Here is a 16,426-nt window from a genome sequence, read left to right as displayed (position 1 = left end):
GTAGGAATTTCTTATATCATACTTTCATGAGGGAAAAAATGAGAATGAGTCAGCTTATATCAAATTATTTTTTAATACCTTCAAAGGCATGTCATTCAATAAGCCCAGATTAAGTGCACTCTCATATTTTCCTATAATGTGATGTACTGACAACTGAAATAATAATGTCCTGAGATCAAAAAGCCAGGGATTAAGGTAGAGTTTTCTGGATTTTATCTTCAGATTATCTAACTGGGAGGATTAATTTTCCCTGGATGTTGTAGGTAAAAAACGCCTGGCCTAAGTTTACTTAAGTCTGTATTTCTACAAAATAGTTAATGAAATGAATCTTGTGGAAATTTTTCTTTTAACATTAGCTAATGTTATGCACTTTATAACAGTTGCTCACTTCCCTGCTTTAAAAGTAATAACAAAATTAATAACAATTATTTAGTATTTATTATGTACCATGATAAACATTTTAGGTCATATATAAAAAGCAACCAATTCTCTCTCCAATTAACTGCTGAGGTTATTACCTTAATCATTTATTTACCCTTATAATATGAATTTAGAATTTTACATGAAATAACTTTACTCAACAAATTAATTTATCTGATATGAGAGAGGGATGGCCCTTATTGCAGCTGGTTTGTTCTACTGCAATTTTCATGGCCAGATTACTTATAACTACATTTTTGATATTTCACTACTGCCAGGGTGATTGACTGGTGCTGTGCTAACTCACTTCAGTCATACAGCCTCTTTGCAACCTGCATGGACAGTCTCCTCTGTCCATGGGGATTCTCCAGGCAAGAATACTGGAGTGGGTTGCCATGCCCTCCTCCAGGGGATCTTTCCAACCCAGGGATCGAACCCAGGTCTCCCACATTGCAGGCAGATTCTTTACCTTCTAAGCCACCAGGGAAGTCTTTGGTGCAATGATGTAAATGCATTTAACGTCACTTGCGCAATGGTGTAAATACTGCCCATACCAAAATCATCATGGTATCCCTGCTTAGAAGGATTTTCCGTAGTGTTCTGGGGAACACTCACTGAATTGAACTCTAGTAACTATTGAAAAGGCTTCCCTTGTGGCTCAGCTGGTAAAGAATCCACCTGCAATGTGGGAGACCTGGGTTTGATCCCTGGGTTGGGAAGATCCCCTGGAGAAGGAAACAGCTACCCACTCCAGTATTCAGCCCTGGAGAATTCCATGGGCTGTGTAGTCCATGGGAGTCACAAAGAGTGGGACACTACTGAGTGACTTTCACTTTTTTCTCAACTATTGAAAGAAAGTCAAATGAGTTTTGGAAATCCTGGGTTAAACTAAATTATGTAAATTTATTTACTATAGAACAGCTCAGTTTCTTTAATATGCTAAAAGGAAGACAGGATATGCAAAAACATTTTAAAACCATGGAAACATTAGCTGGCAGGCTACTGTTTTTCAGAAACAATTTGCAAACTATTGCCTTATAGTACAAAACTTCAGTCACTTGTACCAGGCCAAGTGTGTACACATGCATGCACACAAACACCTCAAAAACTCATGTGTACATTCTGTCATTCTAAAAAAACTCAAAAATTCTGATTTTGTCAATAGTTATCCTTGCAGCCCATCTGCATAGCCTCTATTGGATGGTAGTATTAGTTTATTCTCTAATTTTTACCACAGGTTCTAAACTTTGCAACATGCTTATCCGCTTTTTCATCCATATGGATTCTCCCTCAGTTATTACAATGAACAGCTGTTAATCCAAGTAGACTATCTTCATATAGCATAGTCTACAACTGTCTGATAGCTAGTTTTTACAAAAGTCATACTTTATAACATGCCATTTATAGAAGGTCCCTACAGGGCAGTTTATATATACTGAATTCCAACAGAGCAAATGTATGTTGCATACTTTAACTTAGCTTCTAGAAAAATTAGTTTCAAAGGGTTGTTTTTTATTTATTTATTTATATTCAGCTGCACTATGTGGCTTGTGAGATCTTAGTTCCCTGAACAGGGGTTGAACCTAGGACACGGCAGTGAAAACCCATAATCCTAACCACAAGGCCACCATAGAACTCCCTGTTTTTATTTTATACTCTAACTTTTTTAGTCAAAAGTATGTATAAAAGGGCTTCCCTGAGAGCTCAGTTGGTAAAGAATCTGCCTGCAATGCAGAAGACTCTGGTTCGATTCCTGGGTCAGGAAGATCTGCTGGAGAAGGGATAGGCTACCCACTCCAGTATTCTTGGATTTCCCTTGTGGCTCAGCTGGTAAAGAATCGGCCTGCAGTGCAGGAGACCTGGCTTCGATCCCTGGGTTGGGAAGATCCCTGGAGAAGGGAAAAGCCACCCACTCCAGCATTCAGGCCTGGAGAATTCCATGGACTATATAGTATGTATAAAAGTATGTATAAAAGTCATATAAATACCTTTCTCCACTAGCTACAAAAATGTAGCTCAAGGTAGATTCACTACAAAATGATAGTAAAACCTAGGTAATACATACTATTTGCCTTCAGTATTCTAGGTATTTATATATATTCTCATTCACTGAGTTCTTTTACAGATGAGGAAACTGAATCACACAGAGGTAATGAGTCTTGCAGAACAGTCACACAGCTAGTAAGGGGTAAGCAGAAATTTGGACTACAGAGTTCTGGCTTCATTGTTTGTGGCCTTAACCAAAACACTGTATTAATTTTCCCATTTGATTTTCTCAAAATCTATTTTATAACTTAGCAATAGAAGCATGTTATTTTGCTAAGGCCCTGCCATATTTACTGTTTTCTCATCATATGAGTTATATTTTATATCTGATCGTATGACTATCTTATTTTATCATGCCTGTCAGAAAGCTTGGAGTACATAAAACATAAAACTCAATCACAGCAAGTCCATATATTAAAGTTGCTAAATTGTGAATTTTCTATTTCTATCATTATCCTCCTCTTCTTCCTCATCATCACCACCATAATTTTCATCATTTTCGCTATTCAGTTATTGTAATCTTGTTACAGACCTAATTTCAAAATTTGGGTGAAATTAGGCCAAACAGAAATACAATAAATAATTTACTGATCATCCCAAGAGTATTTCCTAAAATGTCTTCTGAATCAAGGAAGTATTATAATTTGTATAATTTAGTGTCAGAATATTTCATTGTACTCTATAGAAAATTTTCATTCAACTCTTTAAAAATGGCAGTCCTTATATGATATTGCACTATTATTTGCCAGAAGATTAAGTTGACCAGAATATTTAAATGTTACACTACTATAAGTTAAACAATGAAACTAGTCAATTCAGTCATCATTCTTGACAATTACAAACACTGTGTTTTACTTATTTATAACAAATACTTAACATACTTAAAATATTTAATATTTAATAAAGAATCAAGATTAAACAAAGCTGATGTTTTCTAGAATGCTCCTCTATGGGCAGAGTGGTTATTTATATTTACTTCCTGAACGATCAGCGCTGGGGCTATCCTGCTTACTAGATATTTTCAATATCATCCTTGAATGTAAGTTCCACAAAGCTTACCTGTTGTCACACCATGAACTACCCCTTCCTTGGTTTTGGATCCTACAAAAACAAACAAAATTCAAACCATAAGCTTCAAAGTCACCTTTACTGCTAATAAGCTACTTTTCAATATGTCTAATGGAAAAACAATATCTTACTCTTCAAAAAGCCATGTGTAAAGGTATCGTCAGGGAGCAAAATATTTAAAACAAAGAAATTCAGTAACCATTACAACAAACACAACAAAGCAAAGCTAACAGGATATGCTCCAATTAAGATTTTAGCACACAGTGAAGAGTTGACTCACTGGAAAAGACTCTGATGCTGGAAGGGATTGGGGGCAGGAGGAGAAGGGGACGACAGAGGATGAGATGGCTGGATGGCATCACTGACTCGATGGACGCGAGTCTGAGTGAACTCTGGGAGCTGGTGATGAACAGGGAGGCCTGGCATGCTGCGATTCATGGGGTCGCAAAGAGTCGGACACGACTGAGCAACTGAACTGAACTGAATAGCTTTTCAACCCCTTGTGTTCCACTTCACATATCAACTTACAGAAAGTTGAAAAGAAAAAGTGAGACAACACAGTGTCTGGCTGGGAAGGTGACTTTGGATTCAGAAGTGCAGAAGGTCTACGAAAATGCAGTACAGAGAAAGATTACTTAACCCATGGAACACAAATGGATGGGGCAAGGAGAGAAGGAATTCATAGCTGTTGAACATCTATTATGAAAAAGGCATTTTTCGTCTCATTTAATGTTTGTGATAACCCTCCATTTCAAATCATGCCCATTTTATTCCACAATTACAAATTAAAGTTACATGGTTTGTCTGAAGTCACCAGCTATAAGCATGTTCAAACAAAGGGCTCTGTGACCCTAAGCCCATATTGTTTCTATGAAACCAGGCAAACCTTTAGAAGGAATACAATATTTTATCACTGAAGTATGACTAATGCTAGCTTCAAGAAGTGGCAAGATAGGAATTTTCCCGAAATCGTGACCATTACCAAACTTTTACACAAAGAATTTTTTAATACGTATTGCTAAAATTAAGTTTGTGAATAATTTTATTCATCAGCTCTCTAATATTGGATTTTATTGTACTTCATACAGCTTTTTAATGATCTTGGAGAAAATAACAATAAAAAGAAAATTCATTTGAAAACTACTCTATAAGCTAAATAAAGTAATTCTATCAGACAGAAAAGAATGTAAGGAAATTAGGACCAAAAAACTGGGAAATGAATATTTATCATTTGCTACCTGCCACTCCTTCAACCCCTTATTTTTAAAAACAACTAGTAAAAATATATTTTAACAGTTGGCCTGTAGTCTATTCTCTCTGCCTCAGTTATACCTGATAATTTAATCTTTGGCTAAATCATGGAATGTATCCTGAACCAAACCTACAAGAAAGACTTAATGAGGTTGCTTTGCATCAACCCAATCACCTTTTATTGGCTGTCATAATTGTTTAGTAGTATATGTTACTGATGATTAACTTTTAATTGGTAAGCAATCTATAATGAAAAGATAAAGCTACAAAATACATGCCAAGTACTATGTCACCAGTAATGTGATAGACAGATAGACCTTATAGATAAGTAGATCTCATAATAGGTAACAGCTGAAGGGACCCTGGATCTGATGGCCTCCCTAAGCTGATGTAGCCCGCATCCATTTCCCTCTTGTCTCTTATGACTTCACAAAGCTGCAGACTGGCGATGATCAGAAATAATGCCTGGGCATTGCCGAGGACTCAATTATGCTGTTGTGCATGTCATGTTGACTATCTCAGTATGGTGGAGGTGAAGTAAATTGTGACTTGGGCGTTCGATATCAATCCACAGTCTTGACCACTGCTACTTATTGAGCAGAATGTCACTGGAAGAGTTTTGAAGGTCATTTTCTTGCCTTTGAGGTGAGGTGAAGTCGCTCAGTCGTGTCCAACTCTTTGTGACCCCACAGACTGTAGCCTACCAGGCTCTTCCATCCATGGGATTTTCCAGGCAAGAGTACTGGAGTGGGTTGCCATTTCCTTCTCCAGAGGATCTTCCTGACCTAGGGATCAAATCCAGGTCTCCCACATTGTAGGCAGACGCTTTACCATATGAGCCACCAGGGAAGTCTTGCCTTTACTGTTACAATATTTGGCAGAGAGCTACATTTTTTTTTTGCTTTTGAATTTCACTCTCAACTTATAATTTCTAAACCATTTGATTGAGAAATTTTTGGTCCATTAAATGGAAGTAGGTTGATTGAAAATTTGTATACAAAGATATCACAAAAGGAGAAAAAACATAAAAATAATACTGATCCTTATGGGTGGTTCATCAATTAGCATTAAAAGCTAGCTGTTGAAAGTATATTATAAAGGAATGAGATTACTCTCTCATAAGGCTTAAGAAAACAGTATGCTAAACGTGTTCAGCCATAAGTGAAACAGGAAAATTTTCCCTAGTTACTTCTAATCTTTCAAGCTAGTTATTCATAATAGTTTTATAATGAAGGATAAAATTATAGAAAGAAAATACATTGACAAAGAAATTATTCTGTTGCAGAGTTTGTGTGCATGCGTTAATTATGCATTAATTGCTCAGTCCTGTCAGACACTTTGCAACCCCATAGATGGTAGCCCACCAAGCTTCTCTGTCCATGGGATTCTACAGGCAAGAATACTGGAGTGGGTTGCCATTCCCTTCTCCAAGGGATCTTTTCGACCCAGGGATCAAACCCAGGTCTCCTGCTTGGCACAGATTCTTTACCAATGGAGCCACCAAGCAGCATTTATTTGACAATAATAACCATGGCTCCTACATATAGAAGTACACTAACAAAAACTCTCAATGAAATGTTAATAAATCAATCACAACAATGCATGAAGAGAATTATACATCACAATCAGGTGGCATTTATCATAGGTATGCAAGGCTGGTTCAATGTTTGAAAGTCAATTAAGTAATTCTTCACATCAGCAGGCTCAAAAAGACAAATGTCATGATCATATTAATAGGTGCAGAAAGAGAATTTGCAAAACCCAACACCTACTTGTGATTAAAAAAACCCTCCCAGTAAACTAGAAATAGAGAACTTTCTCAACCTGATAGAAAGTATCTACCAAAAAAGTCTACAGCTAACATTGTATTTCATTGTGAGACACTAGGAACTTTATTACCAGAAACAAGCAATAATACCCCCTTTCACCATTCCTTCAACATCTTACAGGAAGCCCTAGCTATTGCAATAAGACGAGGAAATAAAAGATATCTGACTGGGAAAGATGAAACAAAACTGTCAAGAAAGAATAAAAAATATCCTGGTACTAATAAGTTATTATAGAAAGATTGCAGGATGTGAGGTTAAAAAGTCAATCACCTTCCTATATACCAGTAATGAACAGAGCAGAACTTGAAATTAAAAACACAGTATCATTTACATTAGCATCAAAAATAAATAAAATACCTGGGCATAAATTTAATGCAATATATACAAGATCTATATGGGAAAAGTTATGAAGCTTTGATAACAAAATCAAAGAACTATATAAATGGAGAGATATTCCACATTCATGGATAGAAGACAGAATATTAACAACGTTAGCTCTTCCCAAGTTGATTTTACAATTCCATGTTATACACACACACACACACACACACACACACACACACATATAGAGAGAGAGAGAGAGAAAGAACCACCAACTCAGTGGACATGAATCTGAGCAAATTTCGGGAGATAGTGGAGGACAGAGGAGCCTACTGTGCCACGGTCTATAGGGTCACGGAGTTGGACATGACTTAGTGACTGAGCAACAACAATCTCAAGCAAAACCCCAGTTATTTTGTGGATATTAACAAACTGATTCTAAAGTTTACGTGGAGAGGCAAAGATCAAAAACAGCCAAAATGGTACTGAAGAAGAGGACTGACACTACCAAACCTCAAGACTTCTAACAGAGCTGTCATAATCAACACAATGTGATATTGGTGAAAGAATAAACAAATAGATCAAGGGACTAGAAAAGAGAGCCCAGAAATACACAAACATAAATGTAATCAACTGAGTTTTGACAAAGGAAAAAACACAGTAAAATGGAACAAAGATAGTCTTTAAACAAATGGTGCTAGAACAACTGGACATCTACATGAAAAAAATAATTTTACACAACTTTATACCCTTCACAAGCAAATAATCCAAAATGAATCATAGCCTTAGGTGTGAAATGTGAAACTATAAAACTTCTAGAAGATCACATTGAAGAACATCTACATAATCTCCAGTGTGGCAATGGCTGTTGAGCTATAACACCAAAGACACACTCCATTAAATCATTAGTAAGTGAGAATTCATTTAAATTAAAAACTTCTATGAAAGACAATTTTAAAAGAATAAGAAAACAATCTACAGACAGGAAAATATTTATGAAATATCTGAAAAGAAGACAAAGAAGTCTTAAAAATCAACAGTAAAAAAACAAATAACCTGATTAAAAAATAGGCCAAAGATCTTAATAGATACTTCATCAAAGAAGATGTGGAGATGGTAGATAAGCATTTGAGAAGATGCTCCACATCCTATGTCACCAGTTTTAAAATACAAATTAAAATAACAGTGCAATGCCACTACGTATGTATTAGTATGGCCAAAGTCCAGAACACGGACAGCATCAAATTTTGTCAAGGAAGCAGAGTAACAAAAACTGTCGTTAATCGCTGGTGGGAATGCAAAATGGTGCAGTCCCTGCAGAAGATACTTTGATGGTTTCTTTGAAAACTAAACATATTTTATCATATGACCCAGCAATTGTGGTGCTCTTTGATATTTACCCAAAGGAGCTGAAATCTTATGTACACACAAAAACCTGCACACAGATGTTTATAGCAGCTTCATTCATAACTACCAACTCTTTGAAGCAAGTAAGATGCCCTCCAAGTACCAAGATGTAGGAGGGGAATGATAAATTATGATACACTGAGACAATAGAATATTATTTGGCACTAAAAAGAAATGAGCCATTCAAAAGACATGAAAGAATTTAAATGCATATTATTAATTGATAGAAGCCAATCTCAACAGGCTAAGCAATATGTGATTCCACTGATATGACATTTTGGAAAAGGCAAAACTATGGAGAGAAAAAGATCAGTGATAGCCAGGGGTTGGGAGAAGGCCATGAATAAGCAGAGCACAGAGGATTTTTAGGATACTGAAAATACTCTATATATTATAATGATGAATGTGTGTGTGTGTTAGTCACTTAGCCGTGTCCGACTCTTTGTGACCCCATGGACTGTAGCCTACCAGGCTTCTCTGTCCATGGGATTCTCCAGGCAAGAATACTGGAGTGGATTGCCATTTCCACATTCGTCCAAACTCACAGAATGTATTGCAGCAAGAGGGATCCTTAATGGAAGCTATGGAGTTCGGATGATCATGATGTGTCAATGTAGGTTCATCAGTTGTAACAAATGTACCATCTGGTAAAGGATGTTGGTAATTTGAGAGGTTATGCATGTGTGGGGTTTGGGGTACATGGGAAACCTCTATATATCAATTTTTCTGTTAATTTAAAACTGTTATAAAAATTAAGTCTTTAATTTTTTAAAAGTATGCCTTTTTACTTACAGGTTCGGCTTTATTATGATGTTCTCACAAGAACTCTACAAGGTACTTGCATTTATTCAAACTGTATTTTTACAAATGAGTAAAGTGATGCTTAGATATGTTAAGTACCTTTCCATTATCCTAGAGGTTAAAAAGTGCTGTAGTCTGGACTGGAATTTAAGTTTGACATCAAATCTACATTTTTTTCCTACTTTATCAGGAGTCAGTAAACTATAGCTTATGAGCCAAATAAACTCTCCAGCTGTTTTGGTAAGTAAAGTTTTATAGGAAAGGAACATAGTCACCCTAATTATTGTTTATGGCTGCTTTCACTTCAGGAGAGCAAAGCTGATCAGCTGAAACAGACATCATACCCTAAAATTATTCACTATGCCTTTAAGGAAAAAGCTTGCCAAAACCTGGTCATACTTCACAAGGTCATACTTCATCCTGAATTATGGATTTGTGTTCAACTTTTAATTGACTTTAAAATATCAACTGATAAATAGTATATAGAATGCACTCTGTTAAATACCATAATGAACACTGAAGATTATTTTTTAAAATATGTATACATAAACAAATTGAAATTTCATATAATAATCTCAGAGAAAACAACAGAATTAATCTCTAAAAAATTGTTATTTTATTTGCCCAAACTCATGAGTGAAAATGAAAACAAGTACAATGTTTTCCAGATGATAATCCTGCTTATTACCTGGAAAACAGCACCATGTTAATTTAATAGTCAGTGGTTCTTGGACTCATTCAAAACTAATAAATCAATATTATCCAACTAAAAATATCTTAAAAGTAACTAAGCTATAAAGTAACTGAAATCAAGGAATGGTTACAAAGCATGCACTTGTACAACTTGGAACGCTGAGGACAAATATAAAAATACTGATTATCTAAATGTCACTGATTCAGTATTCCAAATTCCACCTAAAAAGATACAATCCACATTTCACAAGAAAAAAACTGAGTTTAACTCATTGACTTTTCCCTCTTGTAACATCTTTCAATTCAATGATTTTCTGAAAATACATTTTAAGATAAAGAGTAATTTAACTAGAGGTTTGTGGTAAGATTAAACCAAAATAAAAAGTCTATGAACAGTGAGAAAAAATAGAGAAATATTCATAAAAATCATTCCAAGTATAACTTTTCTCCAGTCCATCTATATTGAAGAGACGATATAGCTCTCTTTCACCCCACAGACATAGACAGAGTATTCTACACAATCCGTTATGCTCATCCTCCACTTTATTACTCATCCTTTGGCTACTGTTGCTACACCTGCTACCAGAGAATGTGAGGAAAAGGAGGAAAAGCTCAGAGGAGAAAAGAGACAGAATGGGCAGTGTGTGAGTGTATGCTCATGTGCCTGTTTGTATCCCTATAGATGAGTGTGTGTCTATGTGTATGCCCATTTCTTCACCCAAAGAATTCCAGGTGACTTGTGAAACAACACCCAACCTAACACAGTTCAAGATTAAAAAAAAAAAAAAGAGTAGGGCTTCCCTGATAGCTCAGTTGGTAAAGAATCTGCCTGCAACGCAGGAGACCCTGGTTTGATTCCTGGGTTAGGAAGAGCCTCTGGAAAAGGGATAGGCTACCCACTCAAGCATTTTTGGGCTTCCTTTGTGGCTCAGCGGGTAAAGAATCCAGTTGAAATGTGGGAGACCTGGGTTCAATCCCTGGGGAGATCTGGGTTCAATCCCTAGGTTGGGAAGATCCTCTGGAGAAGGAAAATGTTATCCACTCCAGTATTCTAACCTGGAGAATCTCCATGGACAGTCCATGGGATCACAAAGTATTAGACAGGATGGAGCAACTTTCACTTCACTGCAAGAATACTCTGATGTGGGAATTTATAAACAAGGAAAAACAGTAAGCATCTAATTTATTGTATCACTTGATAAATGAACTATATAAATGTCTCAGAGATATTAGCAGCCTTCAAGCACTTTCTTGAGCTTAGTCCCCAACTTACCAAGTGGTCACAAGAAGTAACTCCAAAGACTTATCTGTCCTTTTCTTTTTAGGGTCACAGTAGGTCTCTCTTTACATATCTCAAGATTATATCAACGTCTTACTTTTTAAATTAGAATACACTGAAATTAGCATATATTATTCATGAAAATAAATCAAAAGCTCATGAAGGAGTGTGATTTTAAGATACTATTGAATATTTTCTAAGACTGAGTTTTTAAAAGTGTCCTCAGAGCTATAGTTACTTAGGCATAGAAACATTCATTTAAAAAAAGAAACAAAGTCCTAACTATTACTGCAAAATTAAATAGTCTGGAAAAACAAAATAGCCCCACTTTGTATATTAGCTCAAACACACACATTCACCTACTTACACACACCTCTGATTCAGCCCATCACTTCGAGGAGTGGTGAGAAATACCAGCATTTAAAGCATCAATCATCCTAACCCATCAATCCCAAATAAATATCAAAGTGACATTTAGGGCTTACCTACCTACATAGAGAACACCCTCTTTTGTCTTTCCTGCTGCTTCTGCCACACCCTGCTTGGTTTTTTCAGCAGCAGCCACGACTCCTTCCTTGGCCTTTGAAAGTCCTTTCATGAAAACATCCATGGCTAACGAATCCCTTTACACCACACTGGAGAAGACAAAATACACTTTAAGAACTTCTGCGTAAAGAACGAAATTAGAACCACCCAAAGTAAAAACTATTGAAAGATCAGTAGAATCCTCAAAAGAGTGAGATTCTCTTAAGTGTACCTCCATTTCAACCACTGGACAAAGGAGGCTTTTCTTAGCTTTTGCATTAAAAATTTAGCATCTCCCATCCATCTTGGCTGGATAAAGTCTAGCCGCCTAAACATGGATTAGGATGAATCATATGAGCTGTTCTTACGCGTTTCCGAAGTGGAATTGCACGGAAAGATAGACTCCTCTTTTAACTTCCCAGGGTCCAAATGGTGACAGTATAAGTTAGAAGTGCGTTTAGAAGACATCAGAGGAAAAGGAAAGGGACCTGAAGGCAGGGGGGTCAGGGACACGCTTACATTCCAGAAGGCAGCTAACAGATCAATCACGAATAGGGGAGGGAAGGAACCACTCCCTCTGGGTGTGGCTGAACCTCAGGCCAACTGCGAGCCCACCGCCCTCGCTCTAATTCACCCAACCATGCACCCGACCCTGGGCTATCAACCCAGAGCGTGCAGGAGGGCGCGAGTTCACAACCGCGGAAGCCTCAGGAGGCGCGCCAGCCACCCGTGGGGGCGTTCTCAGTGCCTGGAACCCGCCCCCTACCCTGCGCCGCACCTGTTAACCCCTTATCACCTGTTGACTCGCCCTCTCAGCGCTCCCACTTAACGATTTGCCAAACATAGCTTGTTTACTTCACAGAGAGAACAGAGAGGGCGGACTAGAGGCGGGGGGCGGTTAAGGAAAGCGACAAACAAAAGTTGAATACTCATACTCCCTGGAGCATCCTCGCGTTTCCCAAAGGAGAAGCTTATCCCTGAGAATCCAGACCTCTCGGCCTCCGAGGACGAGAAGAGGGAAGCAGTCGAAGCAGGAGGCAAACAGGTCGGTTGCCTTTCCTCACGCTCACGCTAGGGATAAGCACTCACCTCTGAGAGAGGCTCGACTACAGCTGGTCCTCACGGCAGCACGCCCGCCCCCACCCCACCCCCGCGCGCCCGCGACGACTCGCCTCCCACCAGGGCTTCTCCACGACTTCCAAAGCTGCCCAGTTAGTTCCACAAGCACTTACCAGATTTCCTCGGCTCCACGAACTCCAATTTCTCCCCCACCCCCACTTAAAAAAATTTAAAAGCAATTCCCAAATGTTATTGAAGTGGGAAGAGAGAGGATAAAGAGCGCACAGGAAGGGTGGAGGCGGCACCCGAAGAGGGATGGTTCCCAGAGGAGGCGGCTGTCAGCACAAGCCTGCGCTGGGAGGCGGGGGGCGTGGGAGGCAAACCCACCAACCTGCCGTCGAATTGCCACTCCTCGTCCCCCGCACGAGAGGATTCGAGAGAAAAAGGCAGAAGGTCGGAAGGGAAGGGTTGGGGGGCGAGGGGAGCGGGGAAGAGCGCCAAGGATGCTGCAGGCGCGGCTCGGTCCCTGGGTCCGCTCTAAAGCCAGCACACACCTCACCCCGCGTCGCCGCGCTCGGTCGCTGGCCCCCTCTCCTGCTAGGCTCCGCGGTCCTCCTCCTCCCCTTCCTCTCACCGCCCCCGGGGCTGATTTGTTAGCTCCTCTCCCCGCCCCTCTCCCGGCGCTCGCGGCTCTCCCTGCCGCGTGCACTTCACGCTCTCCTCGGATGGGGTGGGGGCGGGGGAAGACGGAGCCTCCAGCTCCCGCCTCCCGCCTGCACCCAGGGGACTGGAGGACGGGGTGCTCTGCGGCTCGCCTCGAGCTCAGGGTCACGGGAGCTCTCGTGGGGATCCCGAGTGTTAGGCTTGGGCTGAAGTCTCCCTCTCTCCCATCACCCCCCATCCTTGTCCCCGCCTTTCCCTCTGGTTCCTCGCGGGGACCCCCACGTCAGATCCAGCCTCGGGAAGCGGGGAGGGTGACAGGTCCACCACCAAAGGCAGAGCCAGTCTCTGGAGGAGCTGCTGAAAGAGACAGGCACTCTAGGAAGCGTGCTCACATCAGCTCTGCCAGGGGCGCATTTCCCTCAGACCAATGAAGTGTGATTAACGGTCGTAGGACAAAAGGTTAACGATGCTTTTGTTTAAACATCCCCCATATTTAGGCCTACTCTTAACCTCTCGTGGGCCCGATATGGTCTCGCGGGTGGAGAGGAGACTGGTAATGAAGAGTTACAGGTTGAAGAGGCAGGAGGAGGCTAGTCAAGTCCTCTCTCCACCCCACTATCACCATTTTCTTTTCCACCAATCAGCGGCTGCCAGACGCTGTTTTCTTTTCCCATCAGTGGAACAAGGAATAAACATTCCCCAGCCGTCGAAACCAAACGGCTGTAAGGTTTTTCCTTCTCAGAATGGAATTTACTTTCCAGATGCAGGTGCCTAGATGGAAGAGGCATATCCAGCGTGATTGACTCTCCTGAACCAGTATATCCAATCTTTGCAGAGCCTTCTGAAAAGGGAGATTCTATCAACACACACCACTCACCTTCCTGACTTCCAATTCGCGTTGTCCTCGGTGCTGACACGCCACCCCATCTCCACACACCGGCACACACACAGACACACGCAAGGGGTTCGAGACAATTTTTGCACTGTTTAACACAGTTTCACCTTTAAAAGCTGAAGGAGAAACAGCTGTTCCTGGATCACACTGAAATGGAGAACGAAACTCCTCCCCCCAACGGACTCCCTCTGCTTTCTTTGCCTGGAAGAGAGGATGCTTTTAGACCTGTAACGGAAAAACGCATCTTTGCTATATGTTTTTTGTTCCTTTGTATTGTGCTTATTTTTTTGTAGGGCGGGAAAAAAAGGCTTTCTCTGAACCTTGCACCTCTCTCTGATCCTTGCACTCACACTCTGAAATGTGAGTAAAAAGCAATTTAAATCTACAAAACAACCCTTTGAAACCAAAAGAGATGGGAAGCGAGTATATGCTACTTAAGCAACTCTTTGCACTATTGGTCGGCTCATTTGAAAAGTGGTCTTTTCAAAATATTCATATTTTACTTCGTTGGGATCGGAGAACTTGGGAGTTGGTTTGCTTTATGACTTTGAGAGTTTCAACAAGTTATGTCCTTCTGTTCATCAATCCCTCTCTTTTCAACTTTTTACTATGGGAAATGCTCAAACATATACAAAAGTGGAGAAAATAAAGGACTCTCGGTGGAATAGCACCCAACTTTCACTATTTTCCAATTCATGATTAATCATGTTTCATCTATATTCTCATCCACTCCCCATTTTTTAATCACTACTCCCATTCCCCATTTTAAACTAAATCCCAAGAATTATGTATATCTTTTCATTTTTAAATAATTCAGCACGCATCCATAAGATATCAGAACTATTTTAAAGTAAACACAATGATGTTTTGCTGGTCTTTTTAAAACTTTAAAAGTAAAGTTTGCATGCAGTGATATGTTCCACTCTGTATTCCTTTAAATCCATTTTGAAAAGTACATGCATTAATGTACCCCACACCGTTTTGAAGAAATAAGACATTTTCAACCCCTAGAAATTTCCCTTGTGCCCTATTCAATTGTACAGCTTCTAGAATTTCATAAAAGTAAAACCATGCAATATGAACTTAAAAAAAAAATCTCTGGCTTCTTCACTCAGCCTAATATTTGGTCATTCATGTTTTTGCATGAACCAGTGGTATTTGTTTTCAATTTGTTTCTTTTTATTACTGCCAATAATAGTGTTTTGCATTGTGATGCATCACAACTAGTTATTTAATATATTTCAGTTCAGTTCAGTTGCTCAGTCGTGTCCAACTCTTTGCAGCCCCATGAAATGCAGCACGCCAGGCCTCCCTGTCTATCACCAGCTCCTGGAGTTCACTCAAACTCGTGTCCATCAAGTCAGTGATACTGTCCAGCCATCTCATCCTTTGTCATCCCCTTCTCTTCCTGCCCCCAATCCCTCCCAGCATCAGAGTCTTTTCCAATGAGTCAACTCTTCTCATGAGGTGGCCAAAGTATTGAAGTTTCAGCTTCAGCATCATTCCTTCCAAAGAACACCCGGGGCTGATCTCCTTCAGAATGGACTGGTAGGATCTCTTTGCAGTCCAAGGGACTCTCAAGAGTCTTCTGCAACACCACAGTTCAAAAGCATCAATTTGTCGGCACATTAATTCGTCAGCACTCAGCTTTCTTCACAGTCTAACTCTCACATCCATACATGACTACTGGAAAAACCATAGCCTTGACTAGACGGACCTTTGTTGGCAAAGTAATGTCTCTGATTTTGAATATGCTATCTAGGTTGGTCATAACTTTCCTTCCAAGGAGTAAGCATCTTTTAATATATTTAGTACATATTTAATACTCAATTATGATATATATATATAGTTAACAGAGACCCTCTTGAGTAATTAAAGGGATGAATAAAGTAACAGATATTTTAGACTCTGTGCAGACCAATGAGAGGATTATTTTTTAGGTCCCGTGAAGACCAAAAAGAGAATTATTTTGGAGCAGTTGTTACATTTTTCTACCTCTTACAGCATTCTATGATTCTACATCTTTATGTGTTATATTATGGTTGGCAAAAGACTATTATATGATCATTTAATCATGACAAATGGGTAAGTTAAGTTTTATTATGTAACTTTCATATTCAGGGAATCTAAGGCTCAAAGAATTTTGGTAACAGGCAGAAATTGCATTGC

The 16,426-nt window shown here is 39.4% G+C and overlaps 1 protein-coding gene across 1 annotated transcript in view; it reads right to left on the bottom strand.

Moving 5' to 3' along the window:
- SNCA (synuclein alpha) overlaps positions 1–11,725 on the bottom strand; it is a 152,080-nt gene extending 140,355 nt beyond the window's left edge. Inside the window, exons 1-2 of the mRNA XM_068975562.1 lie at positions 11,605–11,725; positions 3,526–3,567 (exon numbers count right to left, since the gene is read on the bottom strand). Of these exons, the coding sequence (XP_068831663.1) occupies positions 3,526–3,567; positions 11,605–11,725 (163 nt within the window). The remainder of the gene's footprint in view (positions 1–3,525; positions 3,568–11,604) is intronic.
- Between the last annotated feature and the right edge of the window lie 4,701 nt (positions 11,726–16,426).

Source organism: Capricornis sumatraensis, chromosome 7 (assembly GCF_032405125.1).
Source record: "Capricornis sumatraensis isolate serow.1 chromosome 7, serow.2, whole genome shotgun sequence".
NCBI lineage: Eukaryota > Metazoa > Chordata > Mammalia > Artiodactyla > Bovidae > Capricornis > Capricornis sumatraensis.
The sequence above is the reverse complement of the archived record's forward strand: the minus strand, read 5'-3'. Positions and strand labels throughout refer to the sequence as shown.